Source organism: Talpa occidentalis, unplaced genomic scaffold (genome assembly GCF_014898055.3).
Source record: "Talpa occidentalis isolate TD23 unplaced genomic scaffold, MPIMG_talOcc4v2.1 talOcc4.7, whole genome shotgun sequence".
Taxonomy (NCBI): Eukaryota; Metazoa; Chordata; class Mammalia; order Eulipotyphla; family Talpidae; genus Talpa; species Talpa occidentalis.
The window spans coordinates 57,997,369-58,019,050 of NW_023605083.1; the positions used below are offsets into that span (position 1 = coordinate 57,997,369).

Consider the following 21,682-nt stretch of genomic DNA (forward strand, 5'->3'; position numbering starts at 1 on the left):
TTAGTATTAGGCCTAAATCCTTCACATTGACTGGCTCACCATCAACTCTGCCATAGAAACACCCAAGAACGCAAAGTTTACCACCACCTTCATCTCAGGCAGAAACCGCAGGCATTATAGAATCAAACAGGATACAAGAAATTCTTGATCAAGTGAAGAGTGTAAATGGCAGGATGTGCCTGCCAATTCTAGGGTGTGATCTGAGCACATTTCCTGAACATTCTTAGTACCCTTTAATACTCTCCTGCACCAAGTCCCAGAAGAGTCCATTTTTTTTTATTATCATGAGAAACATCTATTTCCAGGCACAACCATCTTCCAGGACTCCTTCCCTGGTTTAAGAGAATCTACTGACAAATCAGAGTGCTATCTGCAGAATAGGGAAAAAAGAGAGCTGGATACTAAGGGATGTTGTTGGAAGAGAATTTCACCAGAGCTCTCAGAAAACCCAAAGATTTATGCCTGTTCTGGAACTATGTATAACACTCTGGTGCCCAATATGCTCAGGCTCATCTGTATTCTTTGATTAAGAATAAAGTGTATTTTCGTGGATTGTGTCTCTGAAGTATTGATTCCTTGACTGATCAGACTTTCAAATTTCTTTTTCTGTTCATGCAATTTTGTTATTGATTAAGCTAATTATTGAGTGCACTTCCATCCCATTCCAGGGTTTTCCCACTGTGACAGTTCATGTCGCCTTTCTGATGGGCTTTTAGAAATGAATAGACATCCATCTTCCCATTAATGGTTTTGAGATGCTTTTTTTAAAACCTGGGGAACTCTTTCACCAAATGAACTCTTAAAATCTCAAATTATAATATAAACGAACATTAAACACTAGGTTTTCTCTGACTGAATCTAGGTACCCGGGACCCTGGATTCCCTTGGAATCCAAGCTGGATTGTATTCAATTCAGGCTTGGACTCAGAACCACACCCACCTCATTTTTACCCCATTTAGTCTTTGGAAGGTGGCCCAAAGTTTGAAAGAACAATTAGAATACCACTGAGCTAAATTAAATCTCAAACTTCCAGTCAGCCCTGTTTCTACAAAACAAAGTCAGATTGTCCAAGGAATAATTTCACATTCCAAAAGCACTAGTACTTGAAGCTTCTCCACACAGAAAGTCTACTCACCACGACTGGCTTCAGGATATCCATGTTGGAACGAAGTACTTTCTCTGCTGCATCCAGTTTTTCTCTTGGCAGGTCACAAAGTTTGGAAACATCTTGGTCACCGAGCTGAATCACCTCTTCTAATTTTGATCCATTGCACAGATCGGTCAAATGTAACTGGTAGCCTTGCAAAAATACCTGAAAGCATTTCATGCAAAGAGAGGCCAGCAAAACTGGATTACAAAGATGGGAAGCTGGCTCCTTGCAGTTTCTAGGAAGAATTCACAATCAATGCAGCTTTGAAGAATGGACACAACTGCAATAGTCCAAGTATCTGGTCTCTTAACTGACCTTGAGAATGGATCAAGGCACAACCTGATAGGACATTTGAAACCTGAATGTTGTGGTGGACTGCCACACTCTTGTCCTTCTTGCAAAGGAATTACTGAGCCCAACACTTTTTCTCAAAAGTGGGACACATGATTCAGCAAGTAGGAATTCAGAGTCTGAAACCACCCTTATTAGCAAAGACCTCTTCGTTATTTTGGAACTTATGATATAGGAAGACTAGGTTTGAGCTGAATTATGAGGGTGAAAAGCACTTATACCATTTATTTGTAGATACAGATATTTAACTAATGCACAGAATTATGTTCAAGCAATGTCAGAATTTGGAACTCATTTTATTTGCCCCAGATAACCAAAAAGCCAAGCCTTTTCTCATCTCTTTGATGGGCCAATTCTAAGATATTCTTATCCATCCATCTCCTAGAGAAACTTTCTTAACATCTTGTGTAATTAGTCTTTTGTGGCATAAATAAACTGTGCTTCTTCACATATGGCTCTTACTATCCATTACACAGCAAAGTTTAGTAAGAGGTGGGACCTTGATTTTCTTGCTTACTTTCTATCCAAAGTACTGAAAGATCATAGAAAGTAAATATTTATGGAAGAAATAAAGGCAGGATGCACACTTTTATTACTCCATTACTACCTCCCCTGTTAGTTTAAATTAGTGCAGCTTGACCTGCTTGTGTAGAACCGGTGTGAATAAAGGGCGAAAAGCCTCTTTGAACCCATACAGCTCCCCAACTCCCTAATGCTGCAGAGCATTTGGCCTGCCATGGTTTCCATTAAATTTTCACTTACTGCCAGATACTCAAACACACTTCAGTTTAACTCGTTTCTCTAATTAGTCCTTGCTGCCAAGCTGTCAGCCTACCTCTAGTGTCTGGTTAAGAACACTGACTACAGAGAGGCACTAATTACCCTACAAGGACCACCTCCATGCCTCGTCTGGCCCTTATTTTAAACTGATAGGATGTGACAGATAAGAAATTGCAGGGGGCAATGGAAGTTATATTAAATAGAACTATTTTCACTCGCCTGCTGCCTTTGGCTCATCTCCCAACCACACAATTGGTGGACACTAGGCCTATTTTTCTAGTTTCATAAGGAAAAGCCATAAGCATATTTTTCTAATTTTAAAAAGTCTAGATAAATGTAAAGCAAAGACCTTATTTTCAAGCATAAACACTTCTACCGCTTCTACTTATTATAAAGATATGCTAATATGTAATGGTAAGAAAGCAGTTCTCTTTCCTTCCAAAGAAGAAACTTGAAAAGCTTCTCTGAAAATCCTTAACCATGCAACCTGGAATGCTACCCACAGGCTGGGAGAAGTATGATATCTAATGATGCCAGATGAGGGTTTCTGAAAATCTAACATGAAAATTCTGTATAAATACTAGGGCCTCCCCTGGTGGCACAGCAGTTGAGCGCTGGGCTGCAAAGCTGCCCGCAGCCTCTGCAGCACCGGTTCAATCCCTGGCCACCAGCAAGGGTCCCACATGGCGTGACAGACCTCTCCTGCCATGCCCGCTGCTCCCCTCAGCAGTGTATTTCGTCATTCTGCCTGTTCTGTTCCCTGCTCTGGCTCTGGTGAATTCTCTCACCCTCCTACACTTCTGACTGTACCCAGTGCTTGTATAAAAAAAAAAATTCTATATAAATACTAATATTACATTCTAGTTTATTATCTATCTTTAAAGTAAGCATTAGGTTTTGAAAAATCTTAACTTAGATTTTATAAAGAACACTACTACATAATCCTCAATACTGGTTATTGCCTCAAAACTGAAAAAAAAAATTTAAATGTTTAATTTGCGTTAACTTAAGTACATTCCCTCCTTAGGGGGAGGTGATCAACAAATGCCAGTTGACAGGCAGGAAATAAGTTTTATTTTAACCAGTTGGCCCAGGTTACATTTCCACCCTCTGGATGGCTTGGTAAAGCTAACCTGAGCAGGGAAGTAAAAATAGATGAAGGTGAATTTGAGCTGCATCAACCTCTTTCAGTGCCATTACAAAGACAGGGTTTTATTCATTTCTTTCAAGACACTCTGAAGCCATGTTATTGCCATCAGCCCCACTGAGGAAGCTAATGGTAGCACCTCACCTTGTGGAGACTGACATCAGCACCCAGCATTTTGTCCACAGTGGACATTGGCAGAGAGAGGTTGTGATTCAGGAATCCAGAGAAGGTTTCATTGTCCACAAGGAAATCCTGAAGCTTCAAGTCTGTTGAGAAATAATGGTATATTTTCATTTAATAAGTAACTCAAAAAAGTCACAATGGGGCAGACGGAGAAAACTAACAACATTCATTGCCTCATTTTAAAGTGATTTATAACCACAGGCTTCTGGCTTAAGCACACACAGAAATTAAGTTCATGGAGTATCAGAAAAGACATGATAAAAAAAGACAAAATTGCTCTCTGAAGACCTACAGACCCACACTCAGAATGGCTGCTCAACTCAAACAGTGCAACACTACGATACACACATGTACAAGCCTCTTGGGAATTATCAAGCAAAAGGCTGAATCTATTAAAGGATTTCACCCCATTCATCCGAAATTTGTGACACTGACCCTACTGCTCCTGCCTCCCTGATACGACCTCACCTGCTAAACTCAGAGAGATTTAAAGCCTTATTCCCAGAAGTTCCAGGAGTTGATTTCCTTTTGATACAGAACAGTAGTTCCCAAATTTGCATGTGCACCAGAATCACCTGTGGGCTTGTTAATAAGCCACATCACTGGATCCCACCTAGAGTTTGTGATACAGTGGACCTGGGATAAGGATGGAGAATGTGCATTGCTAACAAGCTTCCAGGTGATGCAGATGCTGCTGGCCTGGCACCCCCATTTTGAGAACCACTGGTATAGATAGCACAGTACGCATATCAAAGCTCTTTCACAGATAAATCCACTTTCATTTGAACCAGGCATGGAGCATGCAACACAGAGCTCCAGAACCCATGTCTGCTGTGTCTTAAGAAAACACACAGGCATAGATTTTTAAAAGTCAACCCTACTAAATAATTGCATTGATGAAGGATTCACATGGAATCCTTTTAAATTTAATCCTTCCAGGGCCTCCCCTGGTGGTGCATCAGTTGAGCGCTGGGCTGCGAAGCTGCCCGCAGCCTCTGCAGCGCTGGTTCAATTCCCAGCCGCCAGGGAGGATCCCACATGGCGCGACAGACCTCTCCAGCCACGCCCGCTGCTCCCCTCAGCAGTGTATTTCATCACTCTGCTTGTTCTGTTCCCTGCTCTGGCTCTGGTGAATTCTCTCACCCTCCTGTGCTTCTGACTGTACCCAGTGCTTGTATAAATAAATAAATCTTTTTAAAAAATAAAATTAAAAAAAAATTTAATCCTTCCAGGATCCTGCTCAGCGAAATAAGTCAGAAAGAAAAAGAAAAATACTGGATGGTCTTACTCATAGCAGGAATCTAGAAAACCTAAATAAGGGACCAGGAAAAAGACTAATTGCAATAAAGTAAAAATCAAAATCAACAAGCAACTAGAGACTAGAGACACACTACAGTGGGGGGCGGGGGGGAGGAGAAGAGGGATTAGGGTCAGAAAAAGGGGGTGGGAATTGTATGGGGAATATAACCAAAATGAAAATGCATACATTGTGCAAAAATGAAAAATGATGTAAGAATTGTATAAAATAAAATATTTTTAAAAAATACTGGGGTAAGGGGGTCGGTCACGTGTAGATATCATGGGCCTAAAAGCGTAACCAGATGCTCATTAAGGCTGCCCATTCCAGGTATATTCCATTTAAGCAAATCATTGATAGAGACTAATAGAAAGGATAAATTAAGCATGACTCACAAATCAAGGGAAATGATTGTCTAGCCACACCTAATTTGGTTCCCTCCTGTTACTCCTCGTGACATCTTCAAGATCTCCCTAAGCCCAGATAGTGTCCCTCAGAGTTGGTGCTCCTGCACCACCACCTGCTTGGTGCTCCCCATCCTATATGACCCCATACCGATGACAATGGCCTCATTTCTGTAGTCTTCAAATCTCAGAGCACCCAAGATTCACTTGGGGAACATGTTACAATGCAGTTTCTACGGTCTAATGCCCAAAGATTCTCAAATAGTGGATCTGTAGTATGACCTCAGAATCTGCATTTTAATAAGCATCCTTTATACTTCTAATGCAGGGGGTCTGGGATTCCTACTTTTAGGAATATTGTTTAATTTGCTTATTATCTCTGCTCTAGACTGTGCCTTATATAAGTACATATAAGACAAAGTGTGTTTTGTTTCTGTATCCCAGTGGCCAGGGTAGAGCCTGGCAAAGAATCATTAGTCAGTGAATGATGACTAAAAAATAAATACCAGAAGATAGGATTAGGGTTGGGAAGATTCCAAAAGTATCTGAGCAGCATCACTGGAGATTTCCTTTTAGTTGAGCAGGTCCAAGATGTACTCAACGTTGTCAGTACAATCTCCAGTCTGCACCCCACAGGACTCTTGGTGGCTAGTACTATAATCTCAGGGACACAAAGTGACATCCTAGGTGTTCTGAGACCCCCAGGGTAAATGAATGAAGGTAGGAAAGTTGGTGGCTGCAACTGAGGCCTGGTATGAAAAGCCAGACACCGACCACTGCAGAACAACAATAAAACACACACACACACACATACACACATACATACATACACATGCACACACATACACACACACACACACCACACACCCCGCACTCAGTGTGGTGCTCACCTGGGCTCTATATCAGTTTATTTGCCAGGTCATTTCACCTAGCACGTGTCTACTGCCTTCCCAGTGAAACAGGGGTAAAAAAGAACCTCTGGGAGCCCTGGACAGGACAGAATATACACATGAACTGACCCTTTCTGACCAGATGGACCACAAATTCCTCCTGAGTATCAAAAGTCGGAGCCGCACATAGACGTCCTACTACGGAGCAGCCTCCTCCCTCCTAGCAGAGCTGCTGAAGCGTAGGAGGCTGCACTTGTGATGGATTTAGGTCATGAGCTACACCCTGGAGACCAGTGGAATGGCCAGTGTGTTTATAAGATTCTTCTATTACATCAACAACCTCTGAGGATGAAAACAGCTGGATGTGATCAACTCCAACCACCTATCAGTGACTCCCCTGGATGATACATAAGAACCAAGAGGCTGACTAAAGGCAACAACCCCTGGCAGGACACATGCTCAGGGTGGTGAGGTTGCTGTGTGGGGAAGCAGCTGGGAGGGCCAAAGATCCCTAGCTACAGAGAACTCAAATTCTGGTCACATGGATGCCACACATGTAGACAGATTCGCACACTCCCACCAATAACTGCAGCCAGTGTGGATGCAGAAAAGTGGTGTGGTGCCATGCCCTCCTTCTCAACCTTCGCTCCCATTAGACTTCCACAAGGAACATTCCAAAAATCCCAAATCCCAGGCCATACACACACACCCCAGACCCCAACAGCTCATCAAAACCTCTGGGGCTAAGACACAGGCATCAGAATCTTATAAAATTCCTCCAGTGGTTCCAGTCAAATTAAACAGTGGTGTGGCAGAAAGATCAGGGGTGTGGGACCAGGAAAACATAAGTTTGATGTTAGACTCTGCTGGCTTTAAGAAATTCATTTTGCTTTCCTGAGCCCAAGTTTTCTTACCTAAGTGGGAAGGACAGCAATTTGAAGACGTGAGGATTAGCTATTCACATGTAAGCATGAAGAGCAGCAACTGGCTCATGGTAGGTGCTCAATAAATGATATTAAGTTTGTGATTGTTGAGAAAGATTTTTTTTTCACTCGGTCACACTAGACCATAAAGAAGTCTAGAGAAAAGTCTGTGAGAGCAAGGTAAGAATCCAGTCCTTGCCCTCACAGAACTTCCAAGGCTGACAGGGAGAGGAAGAGGCAAATCAATAAAGCAAGAGAGATGAGGAAGACAGTTGATGGAGGAGTCTCTCCAAGATGAGGGTTAGGCCTCTCATGGAGTAGGGGACAGGCCACCCTATAGGTACAGTGCTGTGCACATAGAAGGTTGTCAATAAATGTTGTTGAGTGAATACATAAACCAAGAAGCACATAAATATAGAAAGAAGATGTTCCTTAAAACTTAAGATATGGGGAGTAGGATGGGAAGAGAACATGGGCTGGGGATTAAAGCTCAGAAGAGGGTAGTGGTGTGTCTCTGATCTGTTTCTTCACTATGTTGCAGGCAGGCAAATCCATAAAGTCAAGAATGTTGAGAAGGTCAAATATCTGAAATAGCCCTTATCCTCTTAGCCTACCCCTTCTTTATGACTTGGCCCATGAGCTATCTCCTCTAGGAAGGCCACCCTGATTTTCCCACCCTCAAGCGAGGTTAGGTGACCCTCCCCTATGCCCTGATAGCATCCTGTGCTTGCCCCAGGTATGGCACAGATGGGGCCGCAGTTTTCTTGGCTACACATCTTTCTCCTCAGAAGAACAGAAATGCCTTGAGGGCCAGAACTTTGTGATTCTAAAGCTCAGCAGTGCCTTTCATGGAGAAGAAATGAATGACTACAAATGGATGAATAAGTTAATCAACTGTGGTGATCTGGGAAACAGCCAATTAAAGAAAAGCAAATTCACCTTGTAGTGGTTAGGGAAGAGTGAAACAAACCAGGTAAAGATGACACGAGAGTATCTCTGAGCCCATTCAGCTGCATCAGCCCAGGACAAGAAGAAAGTCAGACGAGTAGAAGCTGGAAACGAAGTGTAGAGAAGTATCCATAGACAAATGGAGATAACAGTAGCATCTCACAGGGTGAGCTGGGGGGTTAAGTGAGAAAACGTCCCCTGAATGTCCAGGATAATGCCTGACAGCAAGCCAAGTGCTTACTGAAGGATGACTACTACCATATCACTGCTCACAAAAGAATGATCTCATTAGCTTCATTGCTAATTTGACCCTAAAATATAAGCTTTTAAAACAGATAACACAAAGGTGACTAAGTTGAGATGTTGGATTTATGATCTAAGGGGTGTGTGTGTGTGTGTGTGTGTGTGTGTGTGTGTGTGTGTGAAGAGAGAGGCATTTGCCTGGTTCGGGGGGAGAAGGAGGGTGATTATTTGCCTGAATGAGTTACTGAGTGGGACAATTATTAAATAATTTCTGTTGATACTGTCTGTAAGGTGAAGAAAAGGTTGAAGCTGACTTATCTCTTTAGAACATCACTGAGGAATATATCTAGAAAGCCTAGATTTTAGAGAATCAATGGAAATCACCACATCTACAAAGCGACTGCCACGAGGAGCACAAGCAGAAGAGGACCAGTAAGAAAGTCCAGTAACTGAAGGCAAGACAGGGAACACTGAGTGGAAAAAAAGTCACTTAGCCATTTAACTTTGCCCAAGTGAGCTGACATGACTCAATTTTCTTATGTGTAAAATGTGTAGATGAGAAGAAGATCTCAGAGGTCTTCATATTCATAGTAATGAAAGGCACACTATGGGAGAGGGGAAATCAGCACTAGCTCTGACATCAGGTGATCTGAACTCAAGTCCCAGCTCTGCTGTTGCCTAATTGTATTATCTTTTCTTAATTTCTCTGAACCTACATCTCCTCGGACATAAACTGGGGCTAACAACATTCACAGGTTGTTATGAAAACAAAGAACTAGAGCGTGAGCATACTCTGCAGAGGGAAAGAGCAGACAGCCGCAGGTGTTTATAGGGGTTACTGAGGCTATAAGTGCTGCCACAGAACACAGCGGAGTCAGGAGCAGGGCTGCTCACTAAATTAATCATTTGTCCCTGTTGCCGGCAGAGAAGACAAAAGTCACTGTGCAGCGAAAGGCCAAGAGAGCTTTCCTGCCCAATAGCTTCAATATGGACCAAAATACTTATTCTGCTCAACTGTGCCTGAGGAGCAAATGGTGTCTATCCATTTCCTGAGAGCTTTGCTTTCAGAGCAGTAGGTACAGCAAAGGAAAGAAAGGAGAAAAAAAAAAAAAACAATTCAGGAGCTTGGAGTCTAAAGAACAAAACAAGCGAAATGTGTCTTTGTAGGCTGGGAAGAACAGGACAAAACCCTCAGCTTCCTGCCAATCCTCTAGGCCAGGCTTCTCTGATCAAGCTAAGGAATCATTTCCACAGTGGGTAGAGGTTTGTGGTGGGGAGAGACCCTGCATGCAGGGGATGCTTTCTTGAAATTTAGTGTTCCTTCTGTTTCTCTCCAGCCTGCCTTAGCTCAGCAGAAGTGAGGAAGGAGAGAGGCGGAGGGAGGAAAGGGTGGTGGCAGAAGGCAGAGGAGGGAAGCCCTCAGCAGCCCTCAGCGAGTGAGCCCAAGAGCCCGCAGGGGTTATTCTCGGTCAGTGCCCTCCAGTCCCCAGCTCGAGTTTCAAGATTGCTGTAGTCTCTTTTGTTCAACATGAAAAGCAACCACAGCAATCAGCTGCTTGAGAAGTGGGTGGAGGAGGCAAAGGGAAAAAAAGAAGTGGAGAAAGAGACCTTGTCAGCAGCCAAGGCCCAGAAACTTTTTAAAAGAACCCCAGGAGGGTCCCCCAGACCTAGTCTGTCATATAGAGGATGTGCTGGAGGAGCCAGGAGGCAAATTCTAACTCTTGGCTTTACTGAGCCTAAGCTTGTCCAGACATATAAACAAGACCTAAAAATTTCTCTGCTACGAAAGGGCAAGTAACAAACACTCAGGTTATCTTCTGAGTATTTTTTGTTTGGGTTTGTTTTCTTGATGTTAGGGCTCCACTTTGTTCTTCAAGGCACGCTTCTGCCTATTCCCCTGAGATGACTGACCCCTCTCTGGGAAGATCAGAGGTTCTGCGGGAAGTTCAGGGCCCTGGAGAAGGGGGGAAAGCAGGATGACCTGGCTGCTCCTTGGATCACTCCTGAGGGCAGTTAAGAAGAGGCTGGGAGCTGGTGCACACACAACCTCAGTTTCATCTGGTCTGGGGTTCCCAACCTAGGCGAAGTTTCCTTCTCTACAGTGAAAGCTTTATGAGGGATACCAGGGCACACCTAAACGATGTTAGGTCCTGGAATCTGGCTAATCTGGTTCAAAGCTCAGTTCCAGAATTTTCCAGCTATGTGGCCTTGGGAAGGTCACTTAGGCTCTCTTAGTGTCCCTTTTTCCATATGGAGTCTGCTTTACTAGGGGTATGGGCGAGGCAAACACTAATGACAATAGTGTGTAAGGAATGACCTGGATAGAATACAAGAGAAAGTATAAGCTGAAAATTAAACAAGTTCCAAATGTATTAATAAAGTCATAGATGACAATTATGTAAAAGGTTCTCAAGAGAAACCAGAATATTTAGAGCAGTGCTCCTTGAACCCTTTGAGGCAAGCACCAGGGAAGCCAGAGTCCTCTTAACACCAATGGGAGTACCATAACTTTGGAAACCACATGTTCTACACGTGGTGGGAACCTGCATTCATTCAACAAGCTTTTAAGGGGCTATTAAACCCAAATCACTAATCCTGTGGTTCAAAGTATCAATATTTCTCCATCCTTTGAAGGGAACCTTCTGTAACAAAATAGACGATATATAAAGACTCATCCCTGCCCTTCCCTTCCAAGAGGAGTAGGCAAGCAGAGTTATGGCCTCTAGCCCTCTATGTCACTTCAGCATCAGTCATCACTGAAAGAGGGGGATGGAAAGGAACACTCTTTCCCCAGCTCCACCCAGCACACCTGCATCTCATAGAGAAGTAGGCAAGGTAGGTAGGTGAGGAGGTTGGTAGCCCCTGGAATGAGGACTCATATCAGTTGATAAGTTGAAGGGTAACCAGGTCGTCAAAGAGCCTATAGAGACTATGGCCCCAGGCAACAAGGGCGTCTCGTTCACACTGGCCAGGAGCTCTCCTGAGGCCATGGGGGTGACAGGCACAAAAGTCATATCACCTCTGCAAGCCCAGAAGGAAATGAAAGGTAACACTAAGGAGGTACCACCAGCCCCAAAGTGGAGTCAGTGTTGGACAAAGCAAGAAAATAGCTGAAAACTGCATGGAGAACCCTTTGTAAAGGCCAGAAGGGTGGAAAGGTAGGAGAAGACATCCAGAAAAGCAAGGAACAAAGAGGTCAAAAGTATGAAGAAACCCAGTGTCCAGAAACAAGAAAGAGTGAATCAAATAGAAAGAGCAGAGACCAAAAGATCTGGAAGAAGGAAAAGAAAATTTGAGGCACTGGGTTCTTTACTAAAAATGAGACCAGATGCTCCTAACACCATGAAGCATGAGATTAGAATCTGCCTTCAAGGTCCTGAATAAGGCCCAGGAACACAGGAAAGGAAGGGAAGATGAGTTTGTGAGTTCGGGCTAAGAAGGGATTCTTTCCAGATTTGGAATTTCCAGAATTGTTAATGTAGATACTATCTAAATTGCTTAATTTTTCTTACTTTTACAATTAACAAAATGTGTCCAAGGACATGGTAGTTAGTGCTTTGTAGGTAGAGGAAGGTGATTAACAGTTGCCCCGCATCAGAAACATTATCGTTTTCTAAAATCCCTAAAACAAGTTTACAAGAAAGGCATTACTAATCCCATTTTCAAATGAGGAAAAAGATTCAGGGAAGTTCATTTCCTGCTCAAGGTCACAGAACAAACAAGTTCTGTTTGTAAATCTGAACAAACTTTGGTTCCAAAATATTGTCCCTTTCCACTGTATTAGAATGCTATGGATGGTATTACACTTATAATGTCCTACTGTGATTTTTGCAGCCAAAGCAAGTGAGGTCACCCATGATTCCTATATTGGAATTAGGCAACATGACATGGAATCAGCGGCAAGAAGATGCTGAGCCTTGAGGTCATACATACCCACAGCTTTACTCAGTGACCCTGGACAACAGATAAAACCCTTCCAAGCCTCAGTTTCCCCTCAATACAACAGGGACAATAATACCACACTGCAGGCACTGTAGGAAGCCTTGAACATAACAATCTATTCAAATGTGAAATGGCATCATTACCTAGAGCAACATAGTCTGTCGGACAAAGTGTCTTAATTCTATGACTGCCCTTCTGTGTCTCAACGCCACAGTGATAACAGGCCCATGAGGGAAGCTTTCACAGAGAAACAAACTGGACTCCCAAATTGATCATTGCCGCCCACACAGTAAATAAATCTTCTGGTGGAAAAGCAGGAGACATCAAACACTTTTCTTAACAATCCAAACTTTTCAAAGGCAATCTGAATATGGTGGAGAACGTGCTGTCCTGTAAGTGAGTGCAATTGTGCTTTCTATTCCTGTCAGGATAAAGGTGACCTTTGATTCAACTTAGTTCAAGCAATATTTCAACACAGGAGTGCAGCATTACAATTTCCTGAATATGGCGTAGCTAGCACCAGGTTCCTTCCCTGGATGGGAAGTCCCAGACTGGCTTGACAGCTCCGAGAAAACTTGCAAAATACTGTGCTCTAAGGCCCCATATCAGAAAGCTTGATTAGTGCACACAGAATACACACTACAATCATGCAAAGATTTCAAGGAATTTCCAATTTGATGACATAATGTTGACACATATGTCATCTGATCTCCCAACAAGATGACACATGGGGGCCCCACAAGAACAGAAGACAAAGTTTGGGGCTACATCCTCAACCTCAGCAGCTGCCCAAATGGAAGGAGGGGCAGATGGGGGAGGAGGGCAGCTGTGAGTCACAGGGTGTTCTTTCTAGACAGGACTTAGAGAACAGCCCACCAGTGTCTGTTACCCATAAAGGCAGGAAGTAGAGGAAGTCTGGCACTTCTTGTCTCCTTTCCGATCCCAGCCCATCCATACCCAGTGTCCTGTAACCTTGGGGAAGTTTCTGGCTACCCTAGACTGTTCTCATTAGGATGTGCTAACAGTACAAAAAAACTGGAATTCTAAGTTCAATGCCTGCCTCTTGCCAGCTGTGCATCCTAAAGCAAATTATTTGGCCTCTCTAAATTTCAGCTCCTTCATGTGCATAAAAAGCCTCACATGATGGCTGTACAGCAAAACAAAAATACAGCAAGACTGATACTTAGTATATACCATATAGGGTACTAAAAGCTTTGCCCTTATTAGCTCATTAATGTTCCAAAACATCCCCTAGAGAGGCTTATTATCTTCATTTTGAGGAAACAAGACACAGAGATGCTAGGGAATTATCTAAGGTCACACAGCTGGTCAGCAGCAGGGCTGAAATTTGAACCAAAGCAGCTTGGCTGCCAAGTCTTTTAACACTAAATTGTACCACACAGTGGATGTTTACAAGCTGATAATTTTATATCCGCTTCCCGAACCTTCCTGCATGGTCCACTCCCTTGCCATGTCACTAAGCCTGCCCCATGTGCTAGGGGGTCATGTCTTTTTAAATTTCAAAGATCAAAGCAGATTTAAAAGTCCAAATAGTAAGTTCTCGGTATTACCAGTAAATCCAACAACCAGAAAGTAATGCCCCTTCTCCGGAAGCAAAAGCCAGCATAACCCTTGGGACTTATTCCACAAAAGCCTCAGTCAGAGCCATACCAAAAAGGCCAGATTTGTAGGGCCAAACAAAGTAGATTTATACTATGAATATACTAAAAATGACACCCAACAATCCAGCAGAAGGGATGGAAAAGCTCCAGACCCGAGTGAGGATGTCAGCATGCATGCCGCGCTACCCTGACTCTCCTCTCCAGGCCTCCCCTTGCCAACTCTTGACCTCAACGATGTGGGATATCTTCCAGAGAGACATCTCTAGCCCAATGACAAATGCCCAAAGTTCCGCCTTGTTCTTTCCTGGCAAAGTTCTCATAACTATCAGAAGGCTCTATCCTGGAGAAAAGGTATTTCAGAAACTGCTAAATCAAGGACTGTGGAAGGTGAGTTGAGACCCTAGTCCTCACTGGGAGAGGCCTTGTAGGAGTACACTACCCAGTTTCAGCCAGCACAATTCTCATGAGGAGTGCCACTCACCTGGAGTTCAGTACATGGATCCCCAGACTGTATGATACGGCAGCCCCAAGGGAAAGTCAGAAAGCCATCCCTCAACTGTCCCACCTAACTAGCCTGGCCCAGTTTAGCAGGTCCAGAAAATGACCTTCTGGAATCCCATTGAGCACCCACTGGGATTCTGTTTCAAAAGCATCGGTGTGGCTATAATTAGGGACAAGACCAGACACCTGGAGAGCTAACATCTTAACTGAGGATGGAAGTTGCTGAGCCCCATACATAGGGAAGGTTGGGGATCGGCATTCCAGTCACACCACAGACCTCAATGATGCCAACAATAGCCCATAATAGAGAACTTCCACAGTACCTCTCAGCCTAAGAATTGTCCCTAGGTCAGTATGAGCAATGGTGAGGCTGAAGGAGGAGCCATGGAATGTAGCAAAGGACAAGGCATCAGCTAATATGGAAATGGGAAACAAGTGGCAAACTGGGAAACTATTCCATGGGGGATGTGAGGCTGGCCCAGCCCAGGAAGGGAAGAAGCTTCTGCCACAGGATATGCATTTCCCAACTTCAAGTCAAGTAGGAAGACCTAACCAATACCTAAGGTGCAAACTCAAGAAGGGTCTGGACCCATAAAAGATGAAGGAGACTCTGCAGTCAAAATTACAGGATTTGCAAGAGGAGCAAGGCACTGTAGAAAAGTGGATTTCTGAGCAGGAATGTTCAGCAAGATGAAAGGTAATGAGCATGTTCAGTTTCACTAAGCATTTCACTCAAGTAGCTAAAGAGGTAGCAGAAGAGACAAAGAAGAAAGCAAAGAGACATCTTATCTAGCCCAGCCCTGATCTGAGTAGCCCCAGTGGGGAGCCTTAGCTCTTACCTGCCTGCTCTTTAGCCCACGTGAAAATGCCAGATTCACCAAAGGAGTCAGGTGACCTGGAGTGGTCAGCAAGGCTGAAGCACAAGACAAAGGAAGGAGCTGAGAAAGAGGACTTCTTCCTGCCTTCCCAAAGCCTCTGGCAGAGCCAGAGATAGGTTTGTGAGACCTGAGGCTGACGCAATTTGGGAGAGGGAATTCTCTTTAAGAAAAGGAATTTTTAAAATAGCCTATTTTGGCAGTTTTTGAGTGCTAAGATCCCTACCAGGGTCTTGGAACCTAGAACCATAGGAACTATGAAAGTGAAAGTTTTTGAGCTTCTCAGTAAATCCACTTTAGGCCCTGGCTTCATGGCAGCCCTTACAGTAAAGTTCTGGAAGGTAATCCTTACGGAAGAAAGAAAGCCAAGACTGTTTTAAGAGCTTCTGTCATTATTACTCATTTAGAGCCCTGTTGACTTGGATTCACACAGGGGAATCAATTCCACAAATACACGTGCCAGGATTTTACACTTTTCAAAGTGCTTTCACTTGACCCTTAAAATCCTCTGTGAATGAAAAAACATGGCTATTTTCTCTCACCTTCATTCCACAAAGATTTACTGACTGCTTACCATGTGCCTGCTATTGTGTGCTGCTTAAGACACAGACACAAGCAAGGCCCAGTCCTGTCCTCAAAAGGCCACAGGCTAAGGGACAGATCACTTCACTGTGTGGTCCCAGCTGAGCCTCATCCAAGGCAAATCAAGTTTCCAAGAGGAGACCTTGTCAGGTTGTTTTGAAAAGTCTCAATTCTGAGAGAAGGAAAGCGGAGGCCCCAGAGAGGTTGAACAAATTGGCAAAGGTCAAACAGCCAGGAAGAGTAGGGGAGGCAAACCAATTCAGATTTATTGTATGTCACCTCTGTGCTATGACCCACTATCCGTCATTCAGAGATGGCATCTGATTTAATGCTTGATGACCCTCAGGGCAGTTAATCTCCATTTTTCAGATAAACTGAGGGTCAGAAAAAATTAAAATATTCCCAAGGTTCAAACATAACTGATAGAGCTTGAATTTGTTCTCGAAATGAACCTTAATACAAAGCTCCACTTTCTTTCACCAACATTTCCCAATCTTCAATCATTTAGAAACCACTTTCACTAGTTTTACTATGTACACATAAAAAGATGTATTCTTTAAATGAACTTTATTTTTTTCTATTTAATATCCTTCTAAGCAATAGCTATGAAATTTCAACTTGATATTAATATGGATTAAAACTAAAAGTTCTCACCTGTGTACTGCCTGAAAACATCTCAGATACCACAAAAAACTCACTCAGCAGGATAGTCATCCTTGTGGTATCTCACAAAGAATCTAAAACCTTCCCAGATTTTCTGAGATATATCCAATTTTTACATTTCCATTGGTTGCAGTAACAATATAGATTTAAGAAGAACAAATGCTCTTCACACTGATCACAAACATTTATTTAGCCACCATTCATCCTAGTTATGGTTTAGTAAGAAAATAATGTCAAAAAAATTTTTCAGTGATGAGAAAACTTTGTAAGACCCCTGAGTAAGCCTTCCTATGTGGGTTTCTCACTAGTACGGTTTCAAAAGTAACTACACTGGTCCACAACTTAATTCTTAAAACTGGAGGCCCTCCCAGTTGGAAGATTATTAGAACACACAAGATAGCACTGTAGAAAGATAACTGCATGTACCAGTAGAGGCCTAGCTATCTTCAAGTCCCTGAATATCCCTTCAGTGGTTGTGCAAATTTGGGAAAGTCACTTCCCCTCTCTGGATCAGATTCTTTTCTAGAATAGACATTCTTTATAGACAAAGGAACCATCTTTTGTTTATACAACTCTGTGACCCAGTACCTAGAAGAGTAGTTGGCATATATTAGGTGTTCAGTATACATTAGTCAGACAACTGAATCAATCAATTCATTAGATTGCTTCTAAAGTCTCAGCAAATACGTGGAAATAAAAAAAATGCCCTGGCCCAGGAAACCATGGACCTTGAAGGAGATATTTGAATAGACAGCCCCATTTCTACAAATTATCTAAGTGCAATGGATTTAGCAGGTACAAAATTGAAGAAAAAACAGGATACACCCTCCAACTAGATCACAGAAGCAGGAGCCCCATGGTCTAGCACTGATGATAACACAGGTTGGTAGATCTGTAGGAACATGGGAACTAGTGACCAGAGAGGTGGTTAGTCTCCAACAGACTGATCCAAACCTCAAGCCTTAATCCCACAATGATCAGTGACTTGAATGAGAACAAAGCGAACTATTTATCAAATTCCCACATGACAGGAAACAATAAGAAACAGCCAATATAATACCTGGCAAAATCAGAATCTAACATGGTTTTAGTAGGATGCTAAAAATGTATGCTAGAAAAGAGACATTTTCTCTTTAGGTTCAAAGAGCCAATAGCACAATTAAAAATGGAGAACAAGTAACTGGCAAAACTATATTTAAAAGATTCTGCAATTTTGGTTGACTGCACACAGAAAATGAGTCAACAGTGTGACGTGGATGCCAAAAAGCACTAATGCAATCTCAGATTTCAGTAAAAGAAATATAGTGCTCAGAACAAAGGAGGCAAAAGTCCCTTTCTACTCAGTGCATAATACTGTGGTGGTTTTTGATAAACTTCAAGAAAGATATAGACATACTGAAACACAACCAGAGGAGAAGCAGAAATCGGGGAATAAAACATACCAGAAGAGGAATGGAGGGACATTTAGCCTAGAAAAATCAGAGACTTTGGGAAGAGAGGGGATAAAACACAAGAGACGTTTTTAAATATTTTCACAGGAAACAGAATAAGCCTCTTATCTGGAAGGGATAGCTGGTTAGTGAGGATTTCTGATCGTCAGAGCTGCTGTATGCAATCTCAGGAAGTAGCTGCTATCTCAGGAAGTAGGTGTGCGGTAGAAGAGACCGATGAGGCAGGACTCTGAACCACACCAGCTCCAAGGTGCCTCCCAAACCTGAAAATACCAGTCAAAGAGGCCTAAGCCCATCACACTGTCAGTTGGGGTATCAACATAAACACAAATCCAAGTCAGGATGTAAATTGACATACACCAGCCTCTGAAATCTAGAGAGCTACTCAAATTCAGCAAAATGTTACTGATTCCATCTAAAAGGTGGTAACATTTCTGTGGTTTTCCCTCAAGAGTACAGACTGGCTCTGTGCTGCAAGACAAGCAAAAAAAGGTAGAAAGATTTAAGAATAGCTTCAGGGCAGAAAGATAAAGGCATTGAATGAATGGAGAAATGTGTAATAAGCATTAGTATGACACAATAAAAATCAAAAGAAACCTTCTCTCCTCAGAGCTGTGCAGAGAAAGAATTTTGAACACAGGTTTGGCTTCTCTGTACCAAGCTGACTGAGTTGTCTGTTGCTCAACAATGAAAAATAGTTGTGTCTAAGGCAGCTTCCAGTAAGACCTAAACTCTGTTCAACATCTCACCTCCATCAGTTAGTTTATTTCTTCAGCCATGAGCTGAGAGGAAGAAGAGCAAGGCCAGTGCTCAGAAATAGATTACTGTCACTTAAGAATAATATTGGCTCCCACTTATCAAATATATAGTATGTTCCAGATACTGTGTTAGGTTTTATATTGCAAATTACCTATTATTTTCTAGCTGAGGAATTAAGGCTCACAGAGATTAAATGACTTGGCATCAGATATCACCACCCCAACATAAGCACAGCTCGTATTCACTAAGTGCTTCTTATGTGCCAGATGCTGTTTTAAACAATTAAATGTTTTGTTCTCATTTATTCCTCACAACAATCCTATGAGGGGCTAAATGATCATTCACAAAGTCAAAAAGCTACAAAGTTATATATCCTCACCAAGGTAATAGATCCTGTCTTAGAAGAAATAACCCAAGCTCTGCCTCTGGTCTACCAGGCCAGGGCTCTCCAGCAGATTAGGAAGGACTGATGCTTTGACTGAAGGTTGCCATCTTTCACTGTGCTGGACAGGGACAGACAGACCCATATGTACAGGACCAGGAACCTACAGGGCCAAGAAACAGTGTCCAGATGGCCAGGACATGTGGCCAAGAAGGGCCCAGTGGGAAGCTCCTCAAAGCTGATCCCACAGTCTAGGCACAGCCACACCCCTTTCCAATGTGAATCCACACATCTTCTGTGCCCACCCCCCATTTTGCCTCCCTTTGTCATTAGGTCAACACTGTCCTATTGCCTCTCTTCCTGCCCGGGGAAGCACAGTTCTATGCACCTAAGAAAAAGTGCCAAGTCTAGTTCAAATTCCAGCACTTACTGCCATTTCTACTTTTGCCGAGTGGATTGATCACAAGCTGGGAGGTGTCTCAGCAAAGGCCAGCCCACCCCGTGCATCCCAAAACACTAAACTAAATAAAAAGTACTTTCTGGGAATAGTGACAGCAGTTATAATTTATCACTGACATTGTTCAGAACCACCAGTGTATGGTGATAATAAAAACCAGATCGACTTTTGGTCAGCCTCCATAGTGCTTTTAGATTCTCTACAGACCATGCACATCATCATTGCCTCCAGAGAAGACTGGCCACTTGTTAGACAATGGCCTAGCAGGTTGCTCTGTGACTTTTGCAGCCAATGACTCGGTCAGCAAACTGCCTGCTCCTTAGACACTTCCAAATGGCATGCAATAAATTGCCTGGATACTTACAGACCAAAAGTAAAAATTTCACTTTTTAAAGATCAGAGTTCAAATGCCCATCAGACTAAATCAAATGACTAGGGGGAAAGATGAATTGTATTTTCCTTTTAGAAATAAATGCTTAACTTTCTCTTATCCACATGAAGTTGCAGTTTTCATTGCTCTTAAATGCATAGAGATATCCCATTATAAGAGTGTTGATTCACTGTAATGCAATGGCCAACTCCAAAAAAAATGAAGTTGGTAGCAGCACTAATTGGCCCTAACTCCAAGTCTGTACTATTCCTCTCTGGGAATGTTTCTTGTTTCCCCAGAGGAGGTCAGTTCACACATAGTCTGATACAACGAACTTGCTTAGTTTCTTCTCAAACGCTCCTGCAGAGAGGCCTTGCAGCCCAGCCACTGAGGAGGAAAGTTGGTGAGGAACAGCTAAAAGGAACAAGCCCAACGCCACTGGACTGCCATCTCTCCTGATAAAGATCAATTTCCAATTATAAACTGATATATAGAAGGCTTTCGCTTACTTGATCTGGAATTCTCGATCTGTTGTAATGTTCTCAAAACTTTGTGAATGTCCTTCATGCTGGTGTCTTTCTGACTGTATAAAAGAAGCCTCTGAGCATCTGAGAAAAGGCGAGACACACTGCAGGAGGGACAGGAAAACAGAAAAGCCCTTGTTAGGTCAACTGCCTCTCCAGTTTGAAGAAGTGCCTGTCACCAGCCTGGCCACTAGGTCCTCCACCACCAGCTCTGGCCCATTCCTATTGCTCCCCACACCCAGGTCACTATAACCACCCACCCACCTCCCTGCCCCAAATGCATTTCACCATGCATCTGCACAGCCAACTGTTAACACACACAGATACACACAGACACACATGCACAAACACCCCCAGGGCCAATTTATCCATGAGACATAGTAGGCATAGTGCCTGGGCTCAGGATCCTCTTAGGAATCACAAAAATAAGTTTTAATTTCCTTTAAAGTCAGAATTTTTAAAATTAATATATTAAGAATGAATATCTATGAGAATGAATGCAAGCTGGCGTATATTCATCTTTATACTAACACAATTATAAATTAAAATTTTTAATACTTTTACATGGAAGATGGGGCCCATGAAGGCTAAGGCCTGAGACGTGTGAACATTATACTTGGCCTTACCTGCCCCCACTGCAGCTCCTTAAAACTGACTTGGTACATCTCCTACAGCCCCTAGTCCATTCCAACTCATGGCACAGTTCCATGCATTCAAAGACTCTACAGTCTCCTTTGGCAAACACTGCTTAAGTCTATACTTGTGTCTGGTGTTGAAGTCTGGAGCCAGGAATACAAAACCAAAATCCTAGTGGCAACTCTCCTTTCCCATATTTTTCTGATGTTACCACACAAACTTTTACCAAAGCAACTTCACTCAAGTCCAACCACTCGTAATTCCCCAGAGGATGAGAAGGGAAGGAAAATATTAAGATAGACAAGATAGGGCTAGAAAACCTGATCTGGTACTTACATGGATTTGTTAAAGTTTCCAACAACCCCAGGAGCCTCACCAGGAGTCGGATAACGGAAGCAGGGGTTATTGGCATTACAGATAATTCCCTGAATCCAAGGAAGCGTTCCTGCAGAGGGCATGGCTTTGTTTGGAAAGTGGCCTGTTGGAATTGAGACGAAAAACACAAGGAGAAACATTAGTTGTTTGATGCAGTTTTGGGACTTAATAGGAAAGAATCTTTACTTCTATTGATGCTACCCATACACTATTTCATTCTAAATCT

At 42.9% G+C, this 21,682-nt stretch overlaps 1 protein-coding gene across 2 annotated transcripts in view; it reads right to left on the reverse strand.

Annotated features, from left to right (window-relative positions):
- ABCA1 (ATP binding cassette subfamily A member 1) overlaps nucleotides 1-21,682 on the reverse strand; it is a 117,059-nt gene that overhangs the window by 62,329 nt on the left and 33,048 nt on the right. For both annotated transcript variants that reach the window (XM_054689633.1, XM_037495374.2), the window contains exons 4-7: nucleotides 21,418-21,559; nucleotides 20,431-20,549; nucleotides 3,574-3,695; nucleotides 1,137-1,313 (exon numbers count right to left, since the gene is read on the reverse strand). In XM_054689633.1, coding sequence (XP_054545608.1) covers nucleotides 1,137-1,313; nucleotides 3,574-3,695; nucleotides 20,431-20,549; nucleotides 21,418-21,559 — 560 coding nt within the window. The remainder of the gene's footprint in view (nucleotides 1-1,136; nucleotides 1,314-3,573; nucleotides 3,696-20,430; nucleotides 20,550-21,417; nucleotides 21,560-21,682) is intronic.